At 43.5% G+C, this 23,181-nt stretch overlaps 1 protein-coding gene across 2 annotated transcripts in view; it reads right to left on the bottom strand.

Moving 5' to 3' along the window:
• XPO6 (exportin 6) overlaps positions 1 to 23,181 on the bottom strand; it is a 94,208-nt gene that overhangs the window by 23,562 nt on the left and 47,465 nt on the right. Inside the window, exons 7-14 of one of the 2 annotated variants that reach the window (XM_090023235.1) lie at positions 21,766 to 22,219; positions 16,452 to 16,578; positions 15,635 to 15,744; positions 8,591 to 8,699; positions 7,441 to 7,530; positions 4,166 to 4,235; positions 1,171 to 1,330; positions 329 to 421 (exon numbers count right to left, since the gene is read on the bottom strand). In XM_090023235.1, the coding sequence (XP_089879361.1) occupies positions 329 to 421; positions 1,171 to 1,330; positions 4,166 to 4,235; positions 7,441 to 7,530; positions 8,591 to 8,699; positions 15,635 to 15,744; positions 16,452 to 16,578; positions 21,766 to 22,219 (1,213 nt within the window). Of the gene's footprint in view, positions 1 to 328; positions 422 to 1,170; positions 1,331 to 4,165; positions 4,236 to 7,440; positions 7,534 to 8,590; positions 8,700 to 15,634; positions 15,745 to 16,451; positions 16,579 to 21,765; positions 22,220 to 23,181 lie in introns of both variants that reach the window. The other variant, XM_090023234.1, reaches the window with a different exon arrangement.

The raw sequence follows: 23,181 nt of genomic DNA, 5'->3' as shown, positions 1-23,181 counted from the left end.
TCTCATTATGTGAATGGCACTGGCAGCAAGATTAAGAGCATAAATTTGAGGTAGGCAAGTTAGCTTTGACCTTGGGCCAATTTCAAGAAAACTTCTTTGCATTTAGCCACTGGTAGGCAATTTCTAGACCATATGTGAAATGTGTGGAGACAAAACACAAATCCTAGCTACTTGAGGACCTTCTCCCAGAGGAAAGACATAAGGGACCTGAATTTAGATACTATCTTACTTGCACTCATGAGTTTTGACACTACTAGGAGCAATATATGTAGAACCTTTCAAAAGCCTGCAATTTTGTTTTGGGTTTTGTAGTAGGTCTCATACTTACACATCAATAAGGTCAGGTTTCAATACAGATGGCACAGCTGTTTCAATGTTGTACAGTTTTATCTGGGACCCATACAGCGTTACCTTGACCAACCTGCCAAAGAAGCAGCACATCAGTGGGCACACAAAAGGACTGTAAAATATATTCTTGTTGTACATGTCTGCAGTTTATCTGAATATGGCGTTTGGCAAGACTGCACACTGACCAAGTATTGATGCAGACATGCAAGACCTACATTAAACGCAAAAGGGCCATTTGTTTGTGGTGCAAGAAACCATACACAGTGTATTTTTACAAACAGATGCAGGACTTTTTAATTGTAGAATTTGAAAAATGTATACAAATGATCACTGGTTATACATGAGCTTATTTAGAATTTGGAAAGAATAATCAAATGAAAGACTGATTTTTGGCTGTTCCAGATATCTCTATCTGAATAAGGAGTCTCCCAGAAATTTTGTTTTGAGAAATGTACAGATCTGACTGTCTCGTCTCATATGAGAAACATAACTGTAGCTACACCAGAGAAGTGGAATCCTGGAATTCCTGGTGACTGCTAAAGTGTTCTGAACTGATTTTTGCTTAACTCAAACATTAGAAACTTCAAGGTATACAAGATGGGAGATCTACTCAAGGATTCTAAACTGGTAAAAGAAATAGCCAATAATGCTGGGCAAATTGGCTTTGAGTTACCTGTGCCATGGTTTTAATGGTATATGACTTTAGGCAGAAATAAGTTTGCTCCTGGAGCAGTGGCATGCTTTGAAATGCCTTTTAGCATTTCCTGGGTATTTGTGGAGGGATCATAAAGTTCTTTCCCAATGCAATGGCCTTTTGCCTACCTCTCCACTACTGTAAGGGCATCATTGAATCTGGCAGCAAACACATCCCCAATAAAGTACTCAGCTAAACGGCCAACAGCCTGCAGCAAGGAGCTAAGGTCTCTCAAAGAGCAGTGTAAACGCCGGCAGTCATTTTCTGCAGTGATATTCAGTCTATGACCTGAAATGACATTGTGGTCCATTAGTGGTGAAGCAAGTAAAAAGTTGAGTATAGATATTGTTTTGCTGTGCTGTTAATCATCGATTATAATGCAGGCAGCATGGAGTCCTTTTTCTCACAAGTTTTAAAATACAAAACGTGTAGCCTTATATCTGTAATAAATACGCTCTTTGAGATGAGAAACCTAATTACGGAGCTACAGGAAATGCAGAGTTTACTCTAATTACATTACACACATTCTCTTTAAATTTACCATTCTTTCCAGTGGATCTCAATTCAATTCTTCTATCATTTGGATGGTGCTCAGGGCTGAAACTGAATAAAGCTATTTAAAGGGTTCAGCAGATGCCCACTCATTTGTAAGGCCCTTTTTAAAAAGGCTGACAATCTTTCCCACCCATTTTAGCCTTTTGCATATATATTTTGCTTTGCTTGGAATTAAGCTGAAATTCAAAGGCCTTTTCTGGTTAATGTTGACATAGAAAAAAGGATGATCTCAGTTCTGGGAGTAAAAGGCAATTAATTCAAGCTCCCTCTGCTGGTTCACTGCAGAGCAAGAGTCAAAAATTCTTAGAAAAATAGTGACAGACACATTCGTAACTTGAGTGCATTTGCTTCTGAATTAATTCAATGTGTGGCTGACTTTACATCTTCCAGATAATTTAAAATTCAGAAAGTTATGTGCATCTTCTCTGATGCTCAACTGCCTATTAGTTTGTGTAAATATATACATTATCTACGCACTTCTCAGCAGTGCAGTGTATCCCTCCCACATCAGAGCCCTCTATTACATAATAAATGCATGCTGCACATGTAGACCGAGGACAATGATAGAAAAGAAGCTCCTTGCTTTTCATGTAATCATTTTATTCATGTCTCAGGACTGAATTAAATAATTAGCATCGATTTTACAACATTTCAAGATGCAAAACCTTTAAGCCAGCACCACATTGTATAATCCTGAAATTGTACTCAAATCTAAAGTGTCCATTCCCAACCACCCCCAACAGCTAGAAAACCAGTTCCAGAAAAACTTATCATTACACATCACTGACTATAGCCATCTGCTAGCAGGTGTGCATTAGTTTAAAGGTAAACTGTGATCATAAACAGGGAGTAGAACACAAGCCTGAAATGGCAAATATTTTGGCTGAAACCTGTCTACGCAATGCATGACCCTACTCTGCTGACCCATTAGGGTGGCCAGAGCTGCCTGAAAACGCACCCAAATACCTGAGAAGGGGGCCAGGCATTCAACAAATAAAACAGCTTGAAAATAAAGAGGTTTGCTGTCAGCATGCAACACAGATTCAGAGAATCTGTAGTCTGTATATTTTGTATTTTAGGTTGTTGCAACTTACGTGATGTCTTAACATATACCTATGGTGATATTTGAGAGACAACAGATTCTACTACCAGTCTTAATATGCCAATTAAAACTTCTGGTATTTACTAAAGCAAGTGTGCCAGCCAACCATACACCCCACAGTGACCAGATCTGACCCACTGGAATTTTAGCCTCAGCCGCCAGCAGTTAATACTGTCACTGCTCAATACTGTTGCCATGGCTGCTGGAGCAGCAGCATCAGTGGGCGCAGCTGCCAGGGGGGCTGAATGCTGCTGCGTAATTTCATGTTTTCAGTCGCTGCTGGCAACTAAATTCAGCAGCACTCACCCCCTGGCTGCTGGCCAGGCTGACACTGCAGGTCTAACAGCTGCAGCTAGAAGGCCCATGTCCTGGATCCAGTCTGCAAGGCAAAATGAGTTTGATACTCTGGGCCTAAGGAGTTAAAAACTTGTATCCCATGCTTGTGTATGCTGTATACTCTAAGTCTCTATAAAATTCAATATTTCTCCCTTTTCCTCAGTTATTAGAAACAGTTACTAAGCACCAGTAGTGAAGCACTGTCATTTTTTTTCATTTTTGCATTAAACTAATGCTTCCCAAAATGTGTTTTGGGGATCACACTAGTTCCTGCACGCCTTTACAGCACTTTCAATTTAAACATTTTGATAAAGGTTAGTAAGAAGTTTAAAGGGTTGGCACTGGCCCGTTGGTTAAAAAGTCTGGAAACCACTGGATTAAATGACTGGTTGGATGGAAATAGTTCAATACCTGCTCCAGTCTGGGACAGAGAGGCTCTTGAATGGCATTTAGGCACATAGGGCACCTATATATGTGCCCAACACCTGCTCTGACATGTTCTAATTCAAATGCATCGGAGCAAACTTGATTGAATAAAATGTCCATAGTGTTGCATGTATTCTGTGTCCCCACATTTTGAAATGGTGGCAGGGGCACTTTTAAGTAAAGCTTACTCAATGAGCTTTAGTTGAAACACCCTCACCGCCATTTTGAAGCATAGGACATTGAATACATGAGACGCTGTGGACATTTTAATTAGAGCAGCTCCCAAGACTCCATATGAGATCAAAAACAAGCACTTCCTGAATGCAGTTTTTAAGGGAAAACAGTTAACTGTCAATTGAGTGACCTTACTTCTATATCTTGGTGCTGCATTTCAGCTCTTAACACCTCAGGTTTGTTCAAGTACCAGAATTAACAAGAAAACACATCAGGCTAAATCATTTTTAAGGGGAAAGTCAATTACTTAAAGCATACACATTAAATTCAGATTTCCTAATGCTACATCCTCAAGCAAGATAAAGGGGCTTAGCACCAAGAATTTCAGATCCTAAAAGGTCAAACCTATGATATTAATGTAAAAGTAATAACATTTTCAAAAGCAAGCAGAAGCTTAAGGCATATCCTTCCTCCCCGCCCCCCCCACTAAATAAGGACCTGAGAAAGGACACACTAGATAGTGGAATTACCTGTCCCCGAAGTGACAACAAACTGTTGTAGTCCTAGGTATACTTCCAAGTTGTCTTGTAGAACAGGAAACTGAAAAATAAAGAAATACATTAGGGAATTCAGTGTGCAGACAGAAACACTTAATGCTTTCCAACTGCAATTAGTCTGAGCCAGAGAATAACTACTTCCTGTTTTTCCTTCCTAATAAGTCTTGCAAGACCTATTTGGAGAAAGGATAGCTTTGTATGTTCTGGAGTGATTTGGGGCCCTAGATTTTCATTCCTAGACAGCTCACATCAAACTTATAAAGGTCATTTTGTTAAAGAAATTCCTTCAGTGACAACCGTCCTTTTCATGTTACCAGCAGTACCCAATCCTGACATGAATGGCCACCAGATGCTGCAGTAGCAATGTAGCCTGGGATGCTGTCAGTCCTTATAAGATGAATGACCAGAGCTGTGTGGGGCCCAAAAAAGAATAGAAGGTGGGGCTACAGATCAGGATCAAGTTGGGTACACAGCTGTGGGGGTGAGAGACTTTCATTGCACCTTTTTACCCCATCAAAATCAGTTTCTCCTCATTAAGATTAAATGACACTCCTAATATACAAGTCAAAGGAAAAAAAAAGGTTGCCAGTCCTGCTGTTACTATATTGCAAAAGGACTGAAGAAGTCTTGCAGCTGCTCTGTAACAGGAGTGGGCTGGATCCTCACAGATAAAAGGTTTGAGGGAATGAATGACTTAAGAGGCTGCTTTCCCTCAGAGCATTAAATTAACCTCACAGCGCACAATCTGTGGCAAACTATTGCTAATTACTAGGAACACTTCAGCCTGGCAACAGGACATGCTAACATGAAGGAGAACGCCAACTCAAACACCAAAGTATAGGAAATACCTTGGCTGGCTTCCCAGAAGACCATGGTACTCTAACAGTAATATTATAGGGTTATGTACACTACAGGCATCTAAGTCAAACCTAATCCATTCAGTTAGGACTGCGTATTTATTTTTCCTCTAACACATCTACCAGCAAAAGAAGGGGTATAGGTTGTAGCCATGTTGGTCTAAGGACATAGGTAGACAAGGTTCTTTGGGTAAATAGAATACCTTTTATTAGACCAACACTACTTTAGCCAGCAAAAGAAGTATACTTTCTCCCCCTTCTATTCCAACTTTTACTTGCAAGGACATGTGTTTACAAGCAAAAATCTTTTTCCTGCTATAGATTCTGTCATGGCCCTTGGGGCTGAAGCAATAGTTTTGACTTAGAATCACAGGAATGTAAGGCTGGAAGGGACCTCATGAGGCAGGATCATCTCTAAGCCATCACAGCCTTTGAATTTTATGGGCGTTTGGCCCCATATCGCTACTCTTTGCAGGCCTAAGAGCCACTCTAATAGTGTGGCCATTCACTCCACACAGCACCAGGCATGATATGCAGAACTAAGCAGATTAAAGACAAGTAGTACAGTGGTTCAATGTATTCTGGAGCCAATTTCATTTATCAAGTAGTAGTCAATAGACCCACTGCATGTTTCAGAAGCATTTTACAAACTACTGTAACATGCATGAGACTCATTAAGTTTTTCTTGGATTATTTAATGTCCAAGTATTCATTAAGCAAGGCTCGCTGGAAAGGTATTCTGTACTGAGATGGCAGTTCACATAGATAAACCTAATAGTTTATTCGAGGGTTAGAATTTGTTCAACCATCTCCCCTTGATCTGAAGTCATGTGTTTCACCAAGTCACCCATTTACTTCCTGAATTCACTCTGTGTTGACAATGAAGAGATAAGCCAGCAAACCAAACTGAAAGGTGCTGATTCATTCACTATTACTACACTGCAATACATGGATTCATACAGCACAATTTTCAGCAGAATTAGAAATGGTTCTATAATTTTCACAAGCCTTAAAGATGTTCATGGACAAACAGATCTTGGGCTTGTATTAGCCCAGCAATCTCCTTTCAAATGAAATCTCAGTAAGCATAATGATAATACTTTATAAAAAAAATGAGCTGTTTTCTCTCTTTTCAATCATTGGAGTTTTCAGGGAACAGCGTCCAGGCATGTACACATGTGATCTCTAAGCAAATGCAGTTGCTATGGCTGCAGCTGATCCTAATGAATTCAGATACTTCTTCCAGATGGTGAAAAAAAATCCTGGACACTGTTCTTATGTTTTTTGAATGCCATAGTTTCATGGCCAAGACTGAGAACCACTAAATTAGAGGTTCACTGATACATCAGTCCATAACGTACCAATACTGATAAAAGGAAAATTGAGGTTATCAGCAATCAGCTTTCTTTGGCTGATGTGGCTGATAACGTTGCTGATAAATGCCATGTGCATGTGCATAGCTGCAGCATGTACACAGCCAGTCTGGCAGCTTGGAGAGCAGCATCTACCTGGTAAGTCTGTTGCGGGAAGGGGTGGGGGGAGGGAAGGGATAGATTGAGGCCCCTGCAGTGAGGGAAGAGTGGGGCTGAGGCTGGGGCAGAGTGTAGGATGGAGCCAAGAGCAGTTTGTCCAGGGGGCATGGGGAGGTGGGGGTGGCTCCTGCTGTTACATGCACCCCTGGGGGAGGTATGGTGGGGCATGTGCCCCTGGGTCAGGGTGGCACCGGATTCTTCCTGGCAGGGGTTGGGCTGGGGCTATGCTCGGGGTGGACAGCTCTGGCAGCCCTGACTTAACCCTGTCCCTGCTGAGAAGAGCCCAGCGCTGCCCCTGGCCCCAGCTCACAGCAGCAGCCCACCCCTGCCCCGAGCAGAGATCCGGGGGCATACATACCCCATGTCTCTCCCAGGGGTATGCACAGCAGTGGGAGCCACCTCCCACCCCGTGCCCCCTGGACGAATTGCTTGCGACTCCGTCATGCCCTGGCTGGGCAGCGCCTAACTCCAACCCCACTCCTCCATTACCACAGGGGTCTTGATCTGCCCCCCTCCCATGCCTCTTCCCTCCCCTCCCCCACCCCTTGTCCCCCAACAGACTTACCAGCTTGATGCTGCTCTCCAAGCTGCCGGGATGCACATCAGCAGTTGGATTGGTATCAGCCGATATGGCCTGTTAATAAATCAGCCAGCAGTCTTGGCCCAAAAAATCTTTAATTGGTGCACCCCTACACTAAATTTTACTTATAGTTTTGATCTCTGTTTTGGATGTAAAAGCACATCCCCGTACTTCTTTTTTGACAGTCTTCTAGAGGCAATGTGCAACAAAACCTAATGGATGGAGCTGACATAAGATTAAGTACCTCTGCATCAGCTTATCAGCAGAAGAGCTACTTACCAGTGTAGAGAAGGCATGAGTTGGCAGGAGCTCCATGACTTTTGCCACTACTTCCAAGCTCTGGCGCAAGTACCGCTGCCATTCAGTCTGCTGCTATGGGAAGAAATGCCAGGATAAGCGTGACCTGTGCTTCCCTCTACTCAACCTGGAAAGAGCTAGTCCTATGTTAAGTTAGTCTGAGTTAGGGACTGGAAAACTGACTGAAGTGCATCTGCCAGAGCTGGGTACTTGCTAGACATCCAAGAACTCAAACATTACTGTTTTTAGATTCTCCCACTTTGAAAGCAATCTGAGAAGGAACAACTAACTGGCTTCATATTGGATCAAGCTTTCATTTTCAATGTCTGTTAATGGTATAAAGTAACTGGACAACCATGTCACATGGCACTTCCTGGCCTTTTGAGTAGACTGTGGTCTCTTTTATACTGGCCTTTTGAATAGCGTATAGTTTCTGAACATGGACACACTCCTGTTTGTAAGTACATCATGTTAAAATTTGAGAATATGATTAACAGGTCTTAAAGGGCAGCAACTTTATATGGAAGCACCGATATCAACAAAGGCATAAAGAGCCAGATCCTCAAGCAGTATTTAGGCAATAAAATCAAATTAATGAAAGTTAGATATTTTAACAGAGTTCAGACACATTAACACCTCTGGCAATCTGGGTCTACATATCTGCATTTGTCATGAGATCACAGAATCAGACATCAAAAAGCCTCATTTCTGCTTTACTCTTTCATAGAGCAATCTTTTTTTTTTTTTTTAAAACACCCAGCATGCTGTACTCCTTTTAACCTCAAAACTCACACCAAACTCTCTCTCACTTTATGCACACAAGAGCTGCCTAAATAGTGTATACTTCTGCACTGCACTTACACCACAGCACTGCTGCTCTCTAATGCTCTTGATCTGGAAGGAAGGGAATGCCAATGTATTGTTTAGGCACACATATTATTAGTGGAGTACTGGAACTGTTGAGATACAGGAGATAACAGCAGCAAGAAATGAAAGCATTGAAATGAAATAGTTGTCCAGTCTCTATGCTGGAAAACAGTCTAGACCCTGGTAGGAAGGTTCCTGGTTTTTCAGTACGACACAGCAGTTTAGTATGAAGACTTGCAGTTTTCCTACCAACCCCCATTCTTACATCATCATCTAAAGTCTCGTCATCCAGCTCCTCCAACTGTGCCTGGTTGTACCTGAATTGTATTCGTTTCAATACCTCTGTCAGCAGCAAAACGAGGGCATCTTCGTACCTGAGACACAGTAAAAAGAAAACCAAAGACTAAGAAAAGTACTCTACTAGAATATTGACCCCTTTCAGTGAAGAGTACCTACAGCTGAAGGAGCATAAACGTAAAGGTTAGCACAGAAAGAGCCTGCAACACTGCCTTGCAGACATGTTTGCCAGGAAGAGATTAGACAGCTGCTTTTGTCTTACAACTGCAACTGAAAGCCATTCTAGACTACTCCATATGATGAACTGGTCACCCATTCCCTCAACTGTGAAAGTTGGATAGGAAACAGCAGTAAAAAGCTCCACTGCCAGTGGAAAGAGGCAGCAGGTGTTACAAGAAGAGCAACTGGAATGAATAACGAAGCACTACCAGGGCAGATTTAAAACGAACACTCTCTAGTGAAAGGACTCAGCTCCCCCTCACTAAATAGAACTTACATGCCTACTCCTTTTTAGAGGAGTAGTTACAGTGCTCTCTCAAATGCTGCCAAGACTGGTCAAGATCAAGATCTGAATCTTGCCATTAAAGCAAGAGGTGCTGACTATGGTTATTAATACAAAAATATTATAATAGAGCTAGTTAAACTTCACCACCAGTCACAACAGGTTAGACTAAAAAGCCACCCATAAACCACTTACATCTTAGCTTAAACGATAGAAAAGGGCAATTAATAAGATTTCTAAAAGAGAAGCACCTAAATAAGAGGCAGGGTTTCTAATAGGTTATTTGCATAAAGGCTATTTGTAGGTTCAGCTGCAATGGGAGTCATTTGTGTTCTGTAGTTTTGAATACAGTCCTTGCTCACAGGAAGGAAGTCAGAATTTTTTCATCATCACTATCACATTTCAGCCACCCACTTAAAAGATTTAATTTGTTTCCAGAAGCAGCAATGTAGCACACAAAAGTCAAAACACTTTTCCCCCCCATGATCATCCATGAGTAACACTAAATTGCAAAATCAGCATGGAGCAACCCAAGGCTGGAATGCAGACATCACTGGTGACATACAGGGATGTCAATTTACTTGAGATCCAAAAAGTTCCCTTCTCTTCCTTTAGAAAACAACTACTGTGAAGCAAGTTCCAATTATGCATTTCTCTAGGAAAGATCAGATTGGAAAGCTGGCAATCTCTATTAATAATACAGAAAATAAGAGCATTGTGCAATATAAATTGCACCATAATCAGCTGTTCCCATAACTGCAACAGCTAGAAACTTCCAGTGAAGGGCTACTATACTACTGGTTGGTTACTGAAAAAAGATGATGCAAGTCTGGATTTGGTAATTTGTACATGTTACACTATTGGACAAGACTCAGAATTTGCAAGCCACAGGGAACAGGAAATTTCATCTACTGTTCCTGTGGTGTAACCACACGTACATTATCATATTAAAACATGTAAACACTTCACAATTTCATGCATATTTGTTGTGGCTTCAGAAACTATAGCTAAAAACAGGTACTTCTGCAAAAATAGCACTCCACGTATAGGGGAATTATTCTATTTTTTTATGGTCAAAGACAGATATGATACTTTCCAAAGACCAACTAATACTGCATGAGCTGATTTCTTTCACTACACTGATATCTTTATCCACTTCTATTTTTTAGTCATATGGTTATGTATAGGGTAGGAAAATTGAGCAGCATGCCTCAGCTCAGCATTGTTAGGCAGAATCATGCATTGGCTGAACCTAAATTTAAACGCAAGAAAGCAATTCGCACACTGAAAGAAATAAAGTTGGCTGGAAGCTGGTTCTGCACTTGTTCTTGGCACTTTTGATGCCAGGATGCCCTTTGGTAAGCAATTTATTTGTATTTGGCAGGCTCACTGAAAAAAAAAAAAAAGTTTCTTCCTGTTCTTAGTCCAGAACAAAACATGACAGAAGAGGAAGAGTTTCAAGCCCTGCTCTACTTTCTCCACGCTAAACAGTTAAGCTGGTACTAGACATGCCCCTTGGTACTTACAAAATGATGGCAGCAAAACTATCTGCAATGGGGCTGACTATATTAAAATGGTAAGCAGACAAGCCTTCAAAAGGAGGAAGAGTTGTCAAAATTTGGTTTATATTAATACTGAATCTAAGGTTCTGCTCAGTTGTGATGGTACTATATTTTGAAATTACAGTGATAAACCTCTCCCTCTCTCTCAAAAAAACCCAAACAACGTTTGTCATCAAGGTGATTTTAAAATCCTAGTTGCAATTAAACCAACTAGGTGTGCCCTGAGATTATTTTAAGGGTGATGTGGGGCGATGAACAATATTAATACCGTTAGGGAAGCAGAAAATCTGCTTTTTCATTAATAGTGTTATTCTTTTATTACATTCTTTAATAGCTGAACATTTGATTTCCTTGGCATTTTTGTTTTAGAACATTTTTAAAAAATACCAGTTACTTTTTCCTAATTTTTTGCTTTAATGCTCAGGCACCAACATGTTTGTCATAGTGAGTAAATCAGGATTTTTAAAGCTTTATTTATTATCAGCTTAAGCAAAAGTTTAAACACATCAGTGTCATTTACCTAAGAATGCACACGCCTCACTCAGTCTGGCAGTCTGCAGCATAACTCCTACTGCCAGGCCCTTCTCCACCGGGAGCCAGAGGGTAGACCACCATCTCCCTCCAGGACAAAGGAGGACTCTGGGATCTCCCACTCTGTCCAGTCAGGGGCATGGACCAAGGTGGTCAAGGGCCCTAAGGCCCACTGCACCAAGGTCCCTGCACTGCCGGAGCTTAGCAACAGGTACACACCTCTTGCTGCTCCAGCAGAGCCTGCCGAGTTGCCAGCTCCTGCAGGCAACACAGGCTTAACTGCAGCTACTGCTCCCGCTCTCCCCAAGACAAAACGTAAGGTGTTTGTTGTGGGAGACTCCATCCTGAGGGGCAACGAGGTAGCAATCTGCTGCCCTGACCCCTTAGTCCGGGAAGTCTGCTGCTTCCTGGGGGCCTGCATCCAGGACATTGCGGAGACGATCCCAAAGCTCCTCCAGCCCACAGACCACCATTCTATGCTCCTTATTCACGTGGGCACCGATGACACGGCTTGGAGTGCTCCCAGCCGGGTCATGAGGCGCTACAGGGATTCGGGAGCGGGGCTAAAGGGTCCGGGGGCACAGGTGGTGTTCTCGTTGATCCTCCCAGTCTTGGGCTATGGGCTGAGGAGGGAGAGGAGGATCCTTGTAGTCAACCAAAGACTGCAGCGCTGGTGTCATCGGGAAGGCTTTGGCTTCCATGACCAAAGCCCGCTTTTTGGCGAGAGAGGCAGTGAGCTGCTGGAAAGGGATGGCCTCCAACTCTCTCCCCTGGGGAGGAGGCTCTTCTCAGCCAGACTGGCTGACCTGCTTCACCAGGCTTTAAACTAAGCCCGTTGGAGGTGGGGGGACTACCGCCACTGCTGGCCTGCTGAGCAACCCTTGCAAAGCCAGCGGGCCAAGGCACTTAAGGGAGCCCACCCTTACCCCAGCCCTGGTACAATCTGTGGGCAAGGCAACAGCTCCCAAGGGGACACTTGCCTGTCTGTACACAAATGCCAGGAGTTTGGGGAATAAGCAGGAGGAGCTCGTCCCCCTGCTCAATGCAAATAATTATGATGTCACAGGGATAACAGAAACCTGGTGGGACTCCACCCATGACTGGACCTCAGGTATAGATAGCTATACCCTGTACAGGAAGGATCGTGTAGGTAAAAAAGGGGTGGGGTGTAACTCTCTATGTTAAGGAAAGCTACATGTCCCTGCAAGCTGATATTGGTGACCAGGGTGGATGACTGGAGACCCTCTGGGTTAAAATCTGTGGAACACGGCACAGGGGACACAACAGTGGGAGTCTACTACAGATCTCCCACCCGAAGTCAAGAGCTTGACCAGGAGTTTGCCCAGAAACTGGGTGAGACCGCATGTTCCCGGACCATGGTTGTCATGGGTGACTTCAATTACCCAGACATCTTGTGGGAGGATCACTCAGCAAAATCCGAGCTGTTGCAAAGCTTCCTCATGTGTGGATGACCTCTACCTGACTCAAGAAGTCTATGGGCCAACAAGAGGCAAAGCGCTGCTCGACCTGGTACTGGCTACTGGGGATGACCTAAAATCGGTGACCTAGTGATCGATGGGAAGCTGGGTGACAGTGACCATGAGCTGATCACCTTCACCATCTGCCATAAAGCTGACAAGTCAGTCAGCAACACAGAAGTCCTTGACTTCAGAAAAGCTGATTGACAAGCTCAGGAGCTCAGGGACCATGACCCCAGGGAGAGGGGACCATGACCCCAGGGAGAGGGGAGTTCAAGAACAGTGGTTGCTCCTCAAGGGAGTGATCTTCAATGCACAGGCTAAGTCTATTCCATCTTGGAGGAAAGGCACCAAGAGGGCACAGCAACCCCCCTGGCTCTCCAGGGACCTAGCAGACCTCCTGAGGCTAAAAAGAAAGGCCTACAAAGGATGGGATTCATCTCCAAGGAGGATTATTCTGCACTGGTCTGATCCTGCAGGGAGCAAACCAGGAAAGCCAAGGCTGCAACTGAACTCCAACTAGCTTCAAGCATGAAGGACAATAAAAGGAAGAAGTCCTTTTTCAGATAAGTGGGGAGACAGAGGAAAAGCAAGGGCAACATTGGACCCCTGCTGAACCAGATGGGTCAACTGACACCCAGGAAAAAGCCAGCCTATTAAATGGGTACTTTGTGTCGGTCTTTCATCAGTCCCATGGGACACCCATGCCCACTACAGGACAGGGAGGTCCGGGTGAGGGAGATCCCCTGCTCTCCATAAATGCTGACCTCATGAAGAAACATCTTGAGAAGCTGGATACCTTCAAGTCAGCCGGCCCTGACAATCTACACCCCAGGGTACTCAAGGAGCTGACGAGCATCATAGCCCAGCCCCTGGCACGAATCTTTGAAAACTCCTGGCGCTCTGGTGTAGTGCCTGAATACTGGAAGAAGGCCAATGTGGTGACTATCTTCAAGAAAGGGAGGAAAGTAGATCCAGCTAACTATAGGCCCATCAGCCTGACTTCTATCCCAGGAAAGATCTTAGAAAAAGTTTATTAAAGACGCCATCCTTAACAGACTGGTCGATGCCAACATCCTAAGGGATAGCCAGCACGGGTTTGTTGCAGGTAGGTCTTGCTTGACCAATCTCATTTCCTTCTGCGACCAGGTGACCTACCACCTCGACAAGGGAGAAGAGATTGATGTCATATCTCGACTTCACAAAAGCCTTTGATCTGGTATCCCATGATCACCTCTTGGCAAAACTGGCCAATTGTGCCCTTGAGTCCACCATGATCTGCTGGCTGGAAAACTGGCTCCATGGTTGGACCCAGAGGGTAGTAATTGATGGCAGTCACTCATCATGGTGTCCTGTGACCAGTGGGGTCCCCCAAGGCTCTGTCCTTGGACCCATATTGTTCAACTTCTTCGTCAAAGATGTGGACATTGGAGTCAGGAGCGAACTGGCTAAGTATGCTGATGACACCAAACTTTGGGGCAAAGCATCCACACCAGAAGACAGGTGGGTGATCCAGGCTGACCTGGACAGGCTCAGCAAGTGGGAGGATGAGAACCTGATGGTGTTTAACAATGAAAAATGCAAGGTTCTTCACCTTGGGGGAAAAAAAACCCTGCAGCATCCTTATACACTCAGCAGTGCTATGCTGGCTAGCACTACGGAAGAAAGACTTGGGGGTCATCATCGACCACAAGATGAACATGAGCCTGCAATGGGATACTGTGGCTAGTAAAGTGACCAAAACGCTAGCTTACATCCACAGATGCTTCTCAAGCAAATCCTGGGACATCCTTCTCCCCCGTACTCGGCCTTGGTGAGGCCACAGCTGGAGTACTGTGTCCAGTTTTGGGCTCCACAATTCAAAAAGGATGTGGAGAAGCTTGAGAGAGTCCAGGAGAGCCACGTGCATGATCAGAGGTCAGGAAAACAGACCGTATGATGACAGGCTGAGAGCCATGAGGCTCTTTAGCCTGGAAAAGCGCAGGCTCAGGGGTGATCAGCTGGCCACCTACAAGTTTATCGGGGTGACCACCAGGATCTGGGGGAACGTTTGTTCACCAGAGTGCCCCAAAGGATGATGAGGTTGAACAGTCATAAACTACTACAAGACCGTTTCACGCTGGACATAAGGAAGAATTTCTTTACTGTCCGGGCCCCCAAGGTCTGGAACAGCCTACCATCGGATGTGGTTCAAGCACCTACATTGAACAGCTTCAAGAGCAAATTGGATGCTTATCTAGCTGGGATCCTATGACCCTAGCTGACTTCCTGCCTTTTGGGCAGGGGGCTGGACTTGATGATCTTCTGAGGTCCCTTCCAGCCCTAATGTCTATGAAATCTATGAAACTTTACCGTGGTAAAGTAGGATTTAATTCTCAAGTATCAGTAATGGTCTGTTGATTTCACAGGCACATGTAACTGATCACCAGCCAAACTGCATGTTACAATTGCTTGGGGGGGAGGGGCAAGAAATGCAATTTTTAACCTAATTCTAGAAAATACAAGAGACTCCCTGTAACAAATGCTATTTTGGTATAACAATTGGGACAGACCCAACAAACAAGTGCTCAACATAGACCAAGTTATTCTCACAGTCTTTAAGGCTCTTGTGTCTCAACAGAGGCTGGTCTTGCTTACCTTGATTATTCTCAACCAGGGTGCTGTAGCATCCTGGGATGCCCAGAGATTCTTTTAAGGGTGATGCAGGGTGACAACCACTATTGGGTATACAAATACCTATACAATTTTCAAGATAAACCCAGGTTTCAAATAGGTCTCCATAATGTCAAAAACATTCCAACCCATTGTGATCTTTCTGAGTTCTTTGCAACAGAAGAATTGTTATATGTTACTATAGTCAACCAAGAAGGAAAAAGCTAAGAGCTGGTATTTTCAGAGGGGTGCCTTGAGTCTAACGAAGTTGAGAATGACTGGCATACCTGTTGAGTACTGCTTCTTTGTCTGCCAAGCGACTTTTAATTTTATTAGTGAGATAGTCCAAGAAGAGTGTCCAGATATCTAGGCAAGAAAAGTAGCCTTCGTGGGTAGGCTGAAATACACAAAATTCAACATTAAATATGACAAAATGCAGCACGACTTAGGTCATGTGTAACCACAGTCTGAGTTACCATGCACAGAGCTATTCAGTGGTGCAGGTTTGCTTCAGTGATGAACTTCCCCTGCCAACGGAGAAACTCTACTTGCTTAACTATCAAAAGAGGAGCCAGGTCTGCACCCAGAACCGGGATCCAAAAAATTCCCAAGTCTAGTCCCAGCAGTGACTGACTCCCTTTGCGGCAGTGAGGCCTTCCAGTCTCAGCTTTCCTAACCTAACATAATATTTGAATATTCACATTCACACGAATAACAGGTTTATAACACTCGTAAATGGTGTTGCAGCAGTGAATCTCACTGCAGAGGCAGGGCAACCACTTCCCCGCAAACTGTGGCTGAACTTAAAAGGAGAAAAAAAAACAAACAAACCAAGAACATGGTATATACAAGGGAACAATTTGCCCATGAAGCCTCAGAGTAAGAGCTCTGAAGTGAGTAAAGAGTCCTAAAGCTCAAAGAAAAAAAAAGAGCTATGCAGTGTCAGCACACATATTAATTTGATAAAGACTGAAGTGTTTTACCATGCTACCCTTTGAGTTATTAGCCCTACTGGGGAAATAAGTCACTCTTACGATGTCCTCGCATCATACACGGGTAGGGTATTAAAGGCTAAAATAAGAAAAGCAGCATTTAACGCCATACCTGATGAAAAGTATATTTGAATAATAGCGCCAAAAATTCAACCACAGGGAACTGAGAGTAGGATTCTATCCTCCGTAGATGAACACTCACAAAGAGACGCAGAAAGTCTGTAAACTTCTCAATGTAGCTATAGAAGAAAGAGAGAGAACAACTGAGCAAAACATGAACAGTGCCACAAGGGAAATGGTTTCATTGAAACACTGATAAATTCATTTCAAAACCCTTTCATTAAAAGAAAACTACATTTAATGGCCAGTAGTACAATTAAAATATAAAGCCCTGCAAAAATTACCTACAGGATGGGCAACCCTTCATTCCATTAACACCTGAAACATAGCAGAAAAGACAATCTAGTCAAAAGCAACTTTAAAGTTCAGATAAAACAATATGAATTCAATAAGGCCTTCAAATAAGCCACCCCACACCCTTAGAGAAATAGGTACTTGGCAGCAAGGCTCAGTAAAGGGTACTAAAGGGTGCAATCATCCAGTAATACCTATATTCAAAGATCAATGGTTTAGAACAGACTTAGATCAAAAGTGAACAGAATCATAACACCATTTTAATATCAAAAGTCCTACTGATTTATTTATGCGACTGCATGTGAAAAAATACATCTCACCCCACACAATGCTTTAGGGTTCTTAGAACAGCAGGGTAATTTTTTAAAGAGAGACATGATGCAGCTGAAGATGCAGCAAGGTAATTTTGGTGGCAAACTTTTAATACTCAGCACGGACTGTGACCAGACCTAATTTTGGCAGTGCCAAGGTAGTGCTCACCTTCCTTTGAGAAAAAAAAAAAATTGTTCCTGCCAAGGACTATCCAAGTTGAAAGAGTTGCTATGTGGCGGCAGAAACAAGGTGCATATTTCTTAGATTGGCTACCATGTACTTGTTACTAGGGCTGTGAGAGGCTTCTGACAGAGCTTCGGATCTGGAGAAGCTTTGGATGCTTCAGGGTCCAAAGCAGTATGTCAGGGTCGAAGTGCTGGCCTCGTTCGGCTTCCCAAAGCAGTTCGGAGCTTCTGAAGAACTTGGGAGCCGCCTCGGAGATCCAGCCATAGGGTATAACGGGGAAACAAAATATCTATAACTTTGTTGTTTGCTGTCCGATTTGGATGAAATTTTCAGTGGTGGTAGACTCTACAGAGAGGATGAAGCCTGCCAAGTTTCAAAAAGATCGGTGCAGGGGTTTTGGGGAAACTGTATCCCAAATTCTTGAAAGCAAAACTCCTGTCACATCTCTGTGTTACAACACAGGGGGGTCAAAACTGCAGAGGTGGTAGCTCTTGCTGAGGCCACAAAGCCTGCTAAGTTTCAAGATCAGTGCAGGGGTTTCGGGGGAGAAGTGCAGACAAGCAAAACTGGGTGCCATGGGTGCTTGTGTGACTGACTGTGTCCATCTTGGGGCACAGAGGGGAGACACTGCTGCAGGCCTGGCTGCTAAACTGCTGTGTTCCCAGTTACCAATCAATCAGTCACAATTCACTCAGGGACCAGGGACTTGGGGACCAGCTCAATACACAGGACCTAGCTATTACATAATGACTTAACCAGCATCAATTAGCACCTACAAAACCAGGCTAAGGAGAGGAAAGACTCAATACAGACAATTAACTGCCCCAAGACAGACAGTCTTCACATGAGTTTTGTCTGTCAGCAGCTAGAGGTGCAGGGCCCCAGAGCCCCCCTGCACCAATCTCCTTGACAGCTGGCAGGCGTCACAGCAGGGGCCACCATCCCTATAGCTGCCACCCTGCTGCGCCTTAACACACGCCAGATCACCCACGGCATGAGTTTTGCTTGTCTGCAGCTTGAGGTGCAGTTCCCCCCCAAACCCCTGCACCAATATTCTTGAAACTTAGCAGGTTTCATGTTCTCAGCAGAGACTACCATCCCTGAACGTTTCATCCAAATTGGACAAGAAACAACAAAGTTATAGATATTTAATTGATTCCCCATTATACCCTATGGCTGGATCTCTGAGGCGGCTCCAAAGCTTCAGAGCTGCTTCGGCTGGATCGAGGCAGAGACCCAGCCTGGTGCTCTGGATCGGACTGTGGCCATCCAAAGCGGCCGGATCAGATCACTGCCGACTTGCACAGGCCTACTTGTTACATGAACACACAGTTGGAATGTATTAGGCAGTAAAATTATTATTTGTACTTTATTTGGCACCAGGTTTTATGGTAAGAGTACCACTAGATTTGTATCACCAGGGTAGATCCAGAGGCCGTGCAGTGGCATGGCCACACTCCCCTTTCAGATTGCACTGCACCAGAGGAGCCTCTGGGTACTTCTTAATGTCTCTAAAGCAAGTGAAAATTCACTCTCCCTACCCATTCCTGCTCAAAGGCATGTCCCTTGCCCCTTCCACCCACTCTTCCATCTCCCTCTGTTGTGAGGTGGGGAAACACCAGAGCTGCATAGGGGTGAGCTCAGCTGGGGACTGAAACAACAGCAGCACGGATGGATGGATGCAAGGTTCCCCTTCCTGCTGTTGCCACTCTTCCCTCTCCAGCTGAGCCCAGCCCCCACTCAGCCCAGTTGGCTCTTCAGCTTCCAGACCAGAAGCACTAGAGAAAGCAGCAGCTGCAGGCAGAAGAGGGTGAGGAGGAAGGGAAGGGAAGAAAGAGTGAGCCTCTGGGCAGGAAGGGGAAGGGAGGCAAGATTTTCACCTGTTTTAGAAACTTAAGAAAAAGTCTGCCCACACTGGTGGGGGAGAGGAGGCTGGGCGGAGTGGCCTAGCCACCCCTGCAGTGCAGGTTGCTGCTTCTGCACCCCATTTTAGGAAATTCTGGATCTGCCCCTGTGTATTATGTATGTACAGGTCATTAGTCAAATGCTTCAAAACTAAAACTAATTTGGCCTAGTGTGCAAAGGGATTTTGAGCTCTGTCCTTCCTTTAAACACTGGGGGCCAACCTTTTTGGCAGGCATTCTGCAAATAGTCCCGTATCTTCCCAGAATGCCATTCCAAACTCCATTTCCTGCTCTGCTTTCTGCTCCCTGTCCCATGCTCCTAGCTTGGTCTGCTACTGTTTTCTGCTCCCTACTCTGTCCTTGTCCTCTCTCCGATTTGTCACATGCCACACAGCCTGCCTGTGCAACAGGTTGACCACCCTTTCTTTAAACCATCGAACAAGTTCTAAGGCAAGATTATTTGAAAGTCTGAGATCTCTAGGAGCCACTGAACCCAATCATTAACTTCAGAATCATCATTCAGATTTCTTTACTAGACATAATTTTGTTTCTCATAAGATAGGGAAGCTTCAAGTTAAATGCAAATAAAATTTTAAATGATTTTTCTGGTTAAGTTTACAAGTGCAACCTATACAAGATTAAGAAAGTTTAAAACCTCACTAAAATGAAAGACACAGTATATCTAGTAGTCAGTCACCTGAAGACAAATGAAAAAGCTTAAAGAAAGTAAAGGTAACTTGATTTAGAGGCAGCAGATACAGTGTAGTTAGCTAGTTTTACACAACTCTGCAATAATTCCAGCGTCGTTCAGCAGCATGCAAAGCTAAAAGGTTAAGAACAAAGCCTGATTTTACAATTCTAAGTTCCTGGAAATGAAAAGGGAGCGATCCTTTATAAAACAAAGGAACAACCACTATGGAACAGATTCCTTAAAGCAGAGGGAGCAACTGTAAGACAAACTCAAGACTGCAACAGTAAATGCAAGATAATATATTTTTTAAAAGTTATTTACATAAAAGGATAACATAAACAGGACAAATGTAATATTTCTATAAAAAACAGCAAAACACTTAGTTTAGCAGAGTTTTGATAACCTGAAAGAAAAAATTTCTGTGCACTGGAGTCTGTTCCATTACTAGACAATACATAGAAAACAATCAATAGAAAATTGCCCTTACAACTCTAATTACACTTGGTTTAGCTTTTCTTGAGGACTATGATCTCTATCCACCTGCCCAGATGCACTGACATTTCAGTATTGCTACTGCATTCCTCATTTTAGAAATCCAGGTAATACTGAAGCCAGTGAGAGTTAGCTGAGAAAAAAATGCATAATTAGAATTTACCATTAATCTGGAGTTAAATTTCCAAACCAATAAATTACACACACATCTAAAGAAAGTAGATGGGGGGAGGGGGGGGAAAGAGTAGTTAAGGATTTCAGAGAAGCGAGAAACATTCAATTGACCTCTTTTATATAACAACCTAAATTTTGTTGCTAAATAAGACTTAAATCATATTGATATTATAAAGTCGAAGTATTTCTATTATACAAAAATTGGATGCCATGCCTTGGAATAAGAACAAAGATTTACCAGAAGTTATAAAGTGCACTGCTGTGCTCATTCATTTCTATTAACACTCATTCATAGCAAGTCTTTGGGCACATCCACATAACCAGACTTACATAATCAGAAAATGTATCTTGCCAACATCAGTGTTGGTTGAAAGCCTGATTCTCAAAGCTAACACATACAGCAGGGCTGTAATGGAAAGCAACATCAATAGTTCACATAGCACGGTCTAGCACACAACACATTGAAGGTTCAACCATTCAGCGTGACAGGTGAGAATTTCTGACTTTTCCTCCTGTATCCAATGTCAAGAGATTCATAAATTAGCTCAGGTACCAAATGTACTGGTATCCTTCTGGCAGTGATAAAAGTATTAAAAGCATCCCAAGGTATTGCTGCTTGTGCCTCGCCCTTAAGGGATACAAGGTATTGCTACTTAATTCATTTGCTAGCTTTGCATCCAGGACTCTTTTTCCAAGGTTGCTATCATAGCTTTCCAAAAATCTTAAGAGACTGATCACAAAAGAAAAATGAAAAATAAAAGGTGACTTTCCCATATCAGTGCCAGGTACTGAACTAAGCAGCTTTCATTCCCTTCAGGGCCATGACTTGGAAGCATGCCACCTACTCCTTTGAACCTGGACTTGAAATACACAAATGGCAGATACCAACCAGAAGGGAAGGTTGCAACTCCTTTACCTCACTGTGCCTCTTCTGTTGCTCTGTTACAACTGAATGAAGGGCAGGTTCAGCTCTTGTGCCACCTCAGACCTGCAGTCAAACAGTAACGAACTGGGGGAATAGGGAGGAAGAGGACAGGAAAGAACACAAGCCTGCACCACCATACAGTCACTCAGCAAACACCCCCTTAACACCAAAACTTACCTGAGAACACCTACCTTCCTGTTCTCCATCAGCAGCACAGAGCTCTGAAAAAAAGGTGATTAGACACACCATGCATGACAGCAAATTAAGACAAGTCTTTTAGCAAGTAAATCACCTTACCACAGCTCTTAAGCTGCATGCCTTCTCTTACCTTTCATCCAGTTCCTCCAGCCGGCTCTTCACTGTGTGGGCATTATTCTCCTTAGTAATCTTCTGCAGGAGGTAGAAAGTCTGCTGGAACATCCGCAGCAAATACTCTTCAAACTCCATAGGCACACAGTTTTTTGACATCAGTTCATTGATGCAAGACATAGCCAAGACTCCAAGCCTGCCACGTTCCTGGCCCAATACAGAGTTCTGGCTGCTGCCATTGACAGCGGTCATCTTCCTGGTTCGGGTATCACAGCCAAAGCGGGCAAAATGGAATATGGTGGTAAGGAGTGAAGGGGTGATACTGGTAGACAGTGGGATCCAGCTGAAGAGGTGGGCCAGGCATTCCAGTGCCAGAGAACAAATATATTCACTCTCAGTGTCAAGGATAGGGATTGGCTGGTTCAATAATTTGGCCACACTGGGACTCTGCAACAGGCTACTTAATAAGTCACCTAGGAAATAAAGCATTTGGACAGCTAAATAATACTTCACATGGAACAATGCTTTTTGATTGCCTCTGCATAAAATTACCACAGACCGAAAAACACTTTTGCAACTGACTGCTGTTCTTTATGCAGCAGGTAATGAATGTCAAAACAAATCTTTGTACAAACCATTAACATCATGTTGTATCAAAGCATGCAAAGGAAAGTCCTTCTCACCTCAGCAACTTTCAGAGTTCTAAAAATTTCAGACTGAGCAAAACATTAGTTTAACTAAAGGATCCCACAGCAGGAGGGACTGAAGGCTTTACTGAAGAGGGGCACACTGTTTTAAATATAGGTGTATCAGCTTTTCAACTACACACTTATGCAGGACTCACAAGTCTACTCCAAAATTTACTCACAAAATGAAAACTAGCATGCCAGAGTCAAGTTTAGGAAAGGGTTTTATTGCAACTTGTACAAAGTTTAACCCAGTATAGATATTTTTGGCATATCATAGAGCTTGTGGATTGTATTTGAAATTAGATGTGTACTTTAAAAACAAAAACACAACATTTACAGGAACTTAGTCCATTAGGTGGATGAGATCATACCACACCAGCATCTGGTAACACTTGCAGACTATTCACATACATACAAAAATCCAAAAATTCTCTTAAGGCTTCTCTTAAGGCTTCAAACTTACAGATGGATATGACATAGTGACATTTACAAGGATGGTAATCTTACATATAAAGTGCTGCTTGAAAAACATCTTTTACACCAGTCGGGCCTGACCTTTCTAGCAGGCATGCCATGGGCGGGGGGGGGCAGATCAAGTGCCCCAAGGTGAGGAGGGAGTGGGGCAGGGGAGGGTGCTCTCCAAGCTGCCAGGCTGTGTTCCCAGCTGCCACATGCATTTATTGGTGACATTAAAATTGGCCAAAAAACCCTCAATTGCTAGCAATGGTAATTTTCTTGTTATTGGT

The sequence above is a fragment of the Crocodylus siamensis genome, chromosome 12 (assembly GCF_052110815.1).
Source record: "Crocodylus siamensis isolate JL-2025a chromosome 12, ASM5211081v1, whole genome shotgun sequence".
Classification (NCBI taxonomy): domain Eukaryota; kingdom Metazoa; phylum Chordata; order Crocodylia; family Crocodylidae; genus Crocodylus; species Crocodylus siamensis.
Note: the sequence above shows the minus strand (reverse complement) of the source record. Positions and strands in the feature narration are given on the sequence as shown.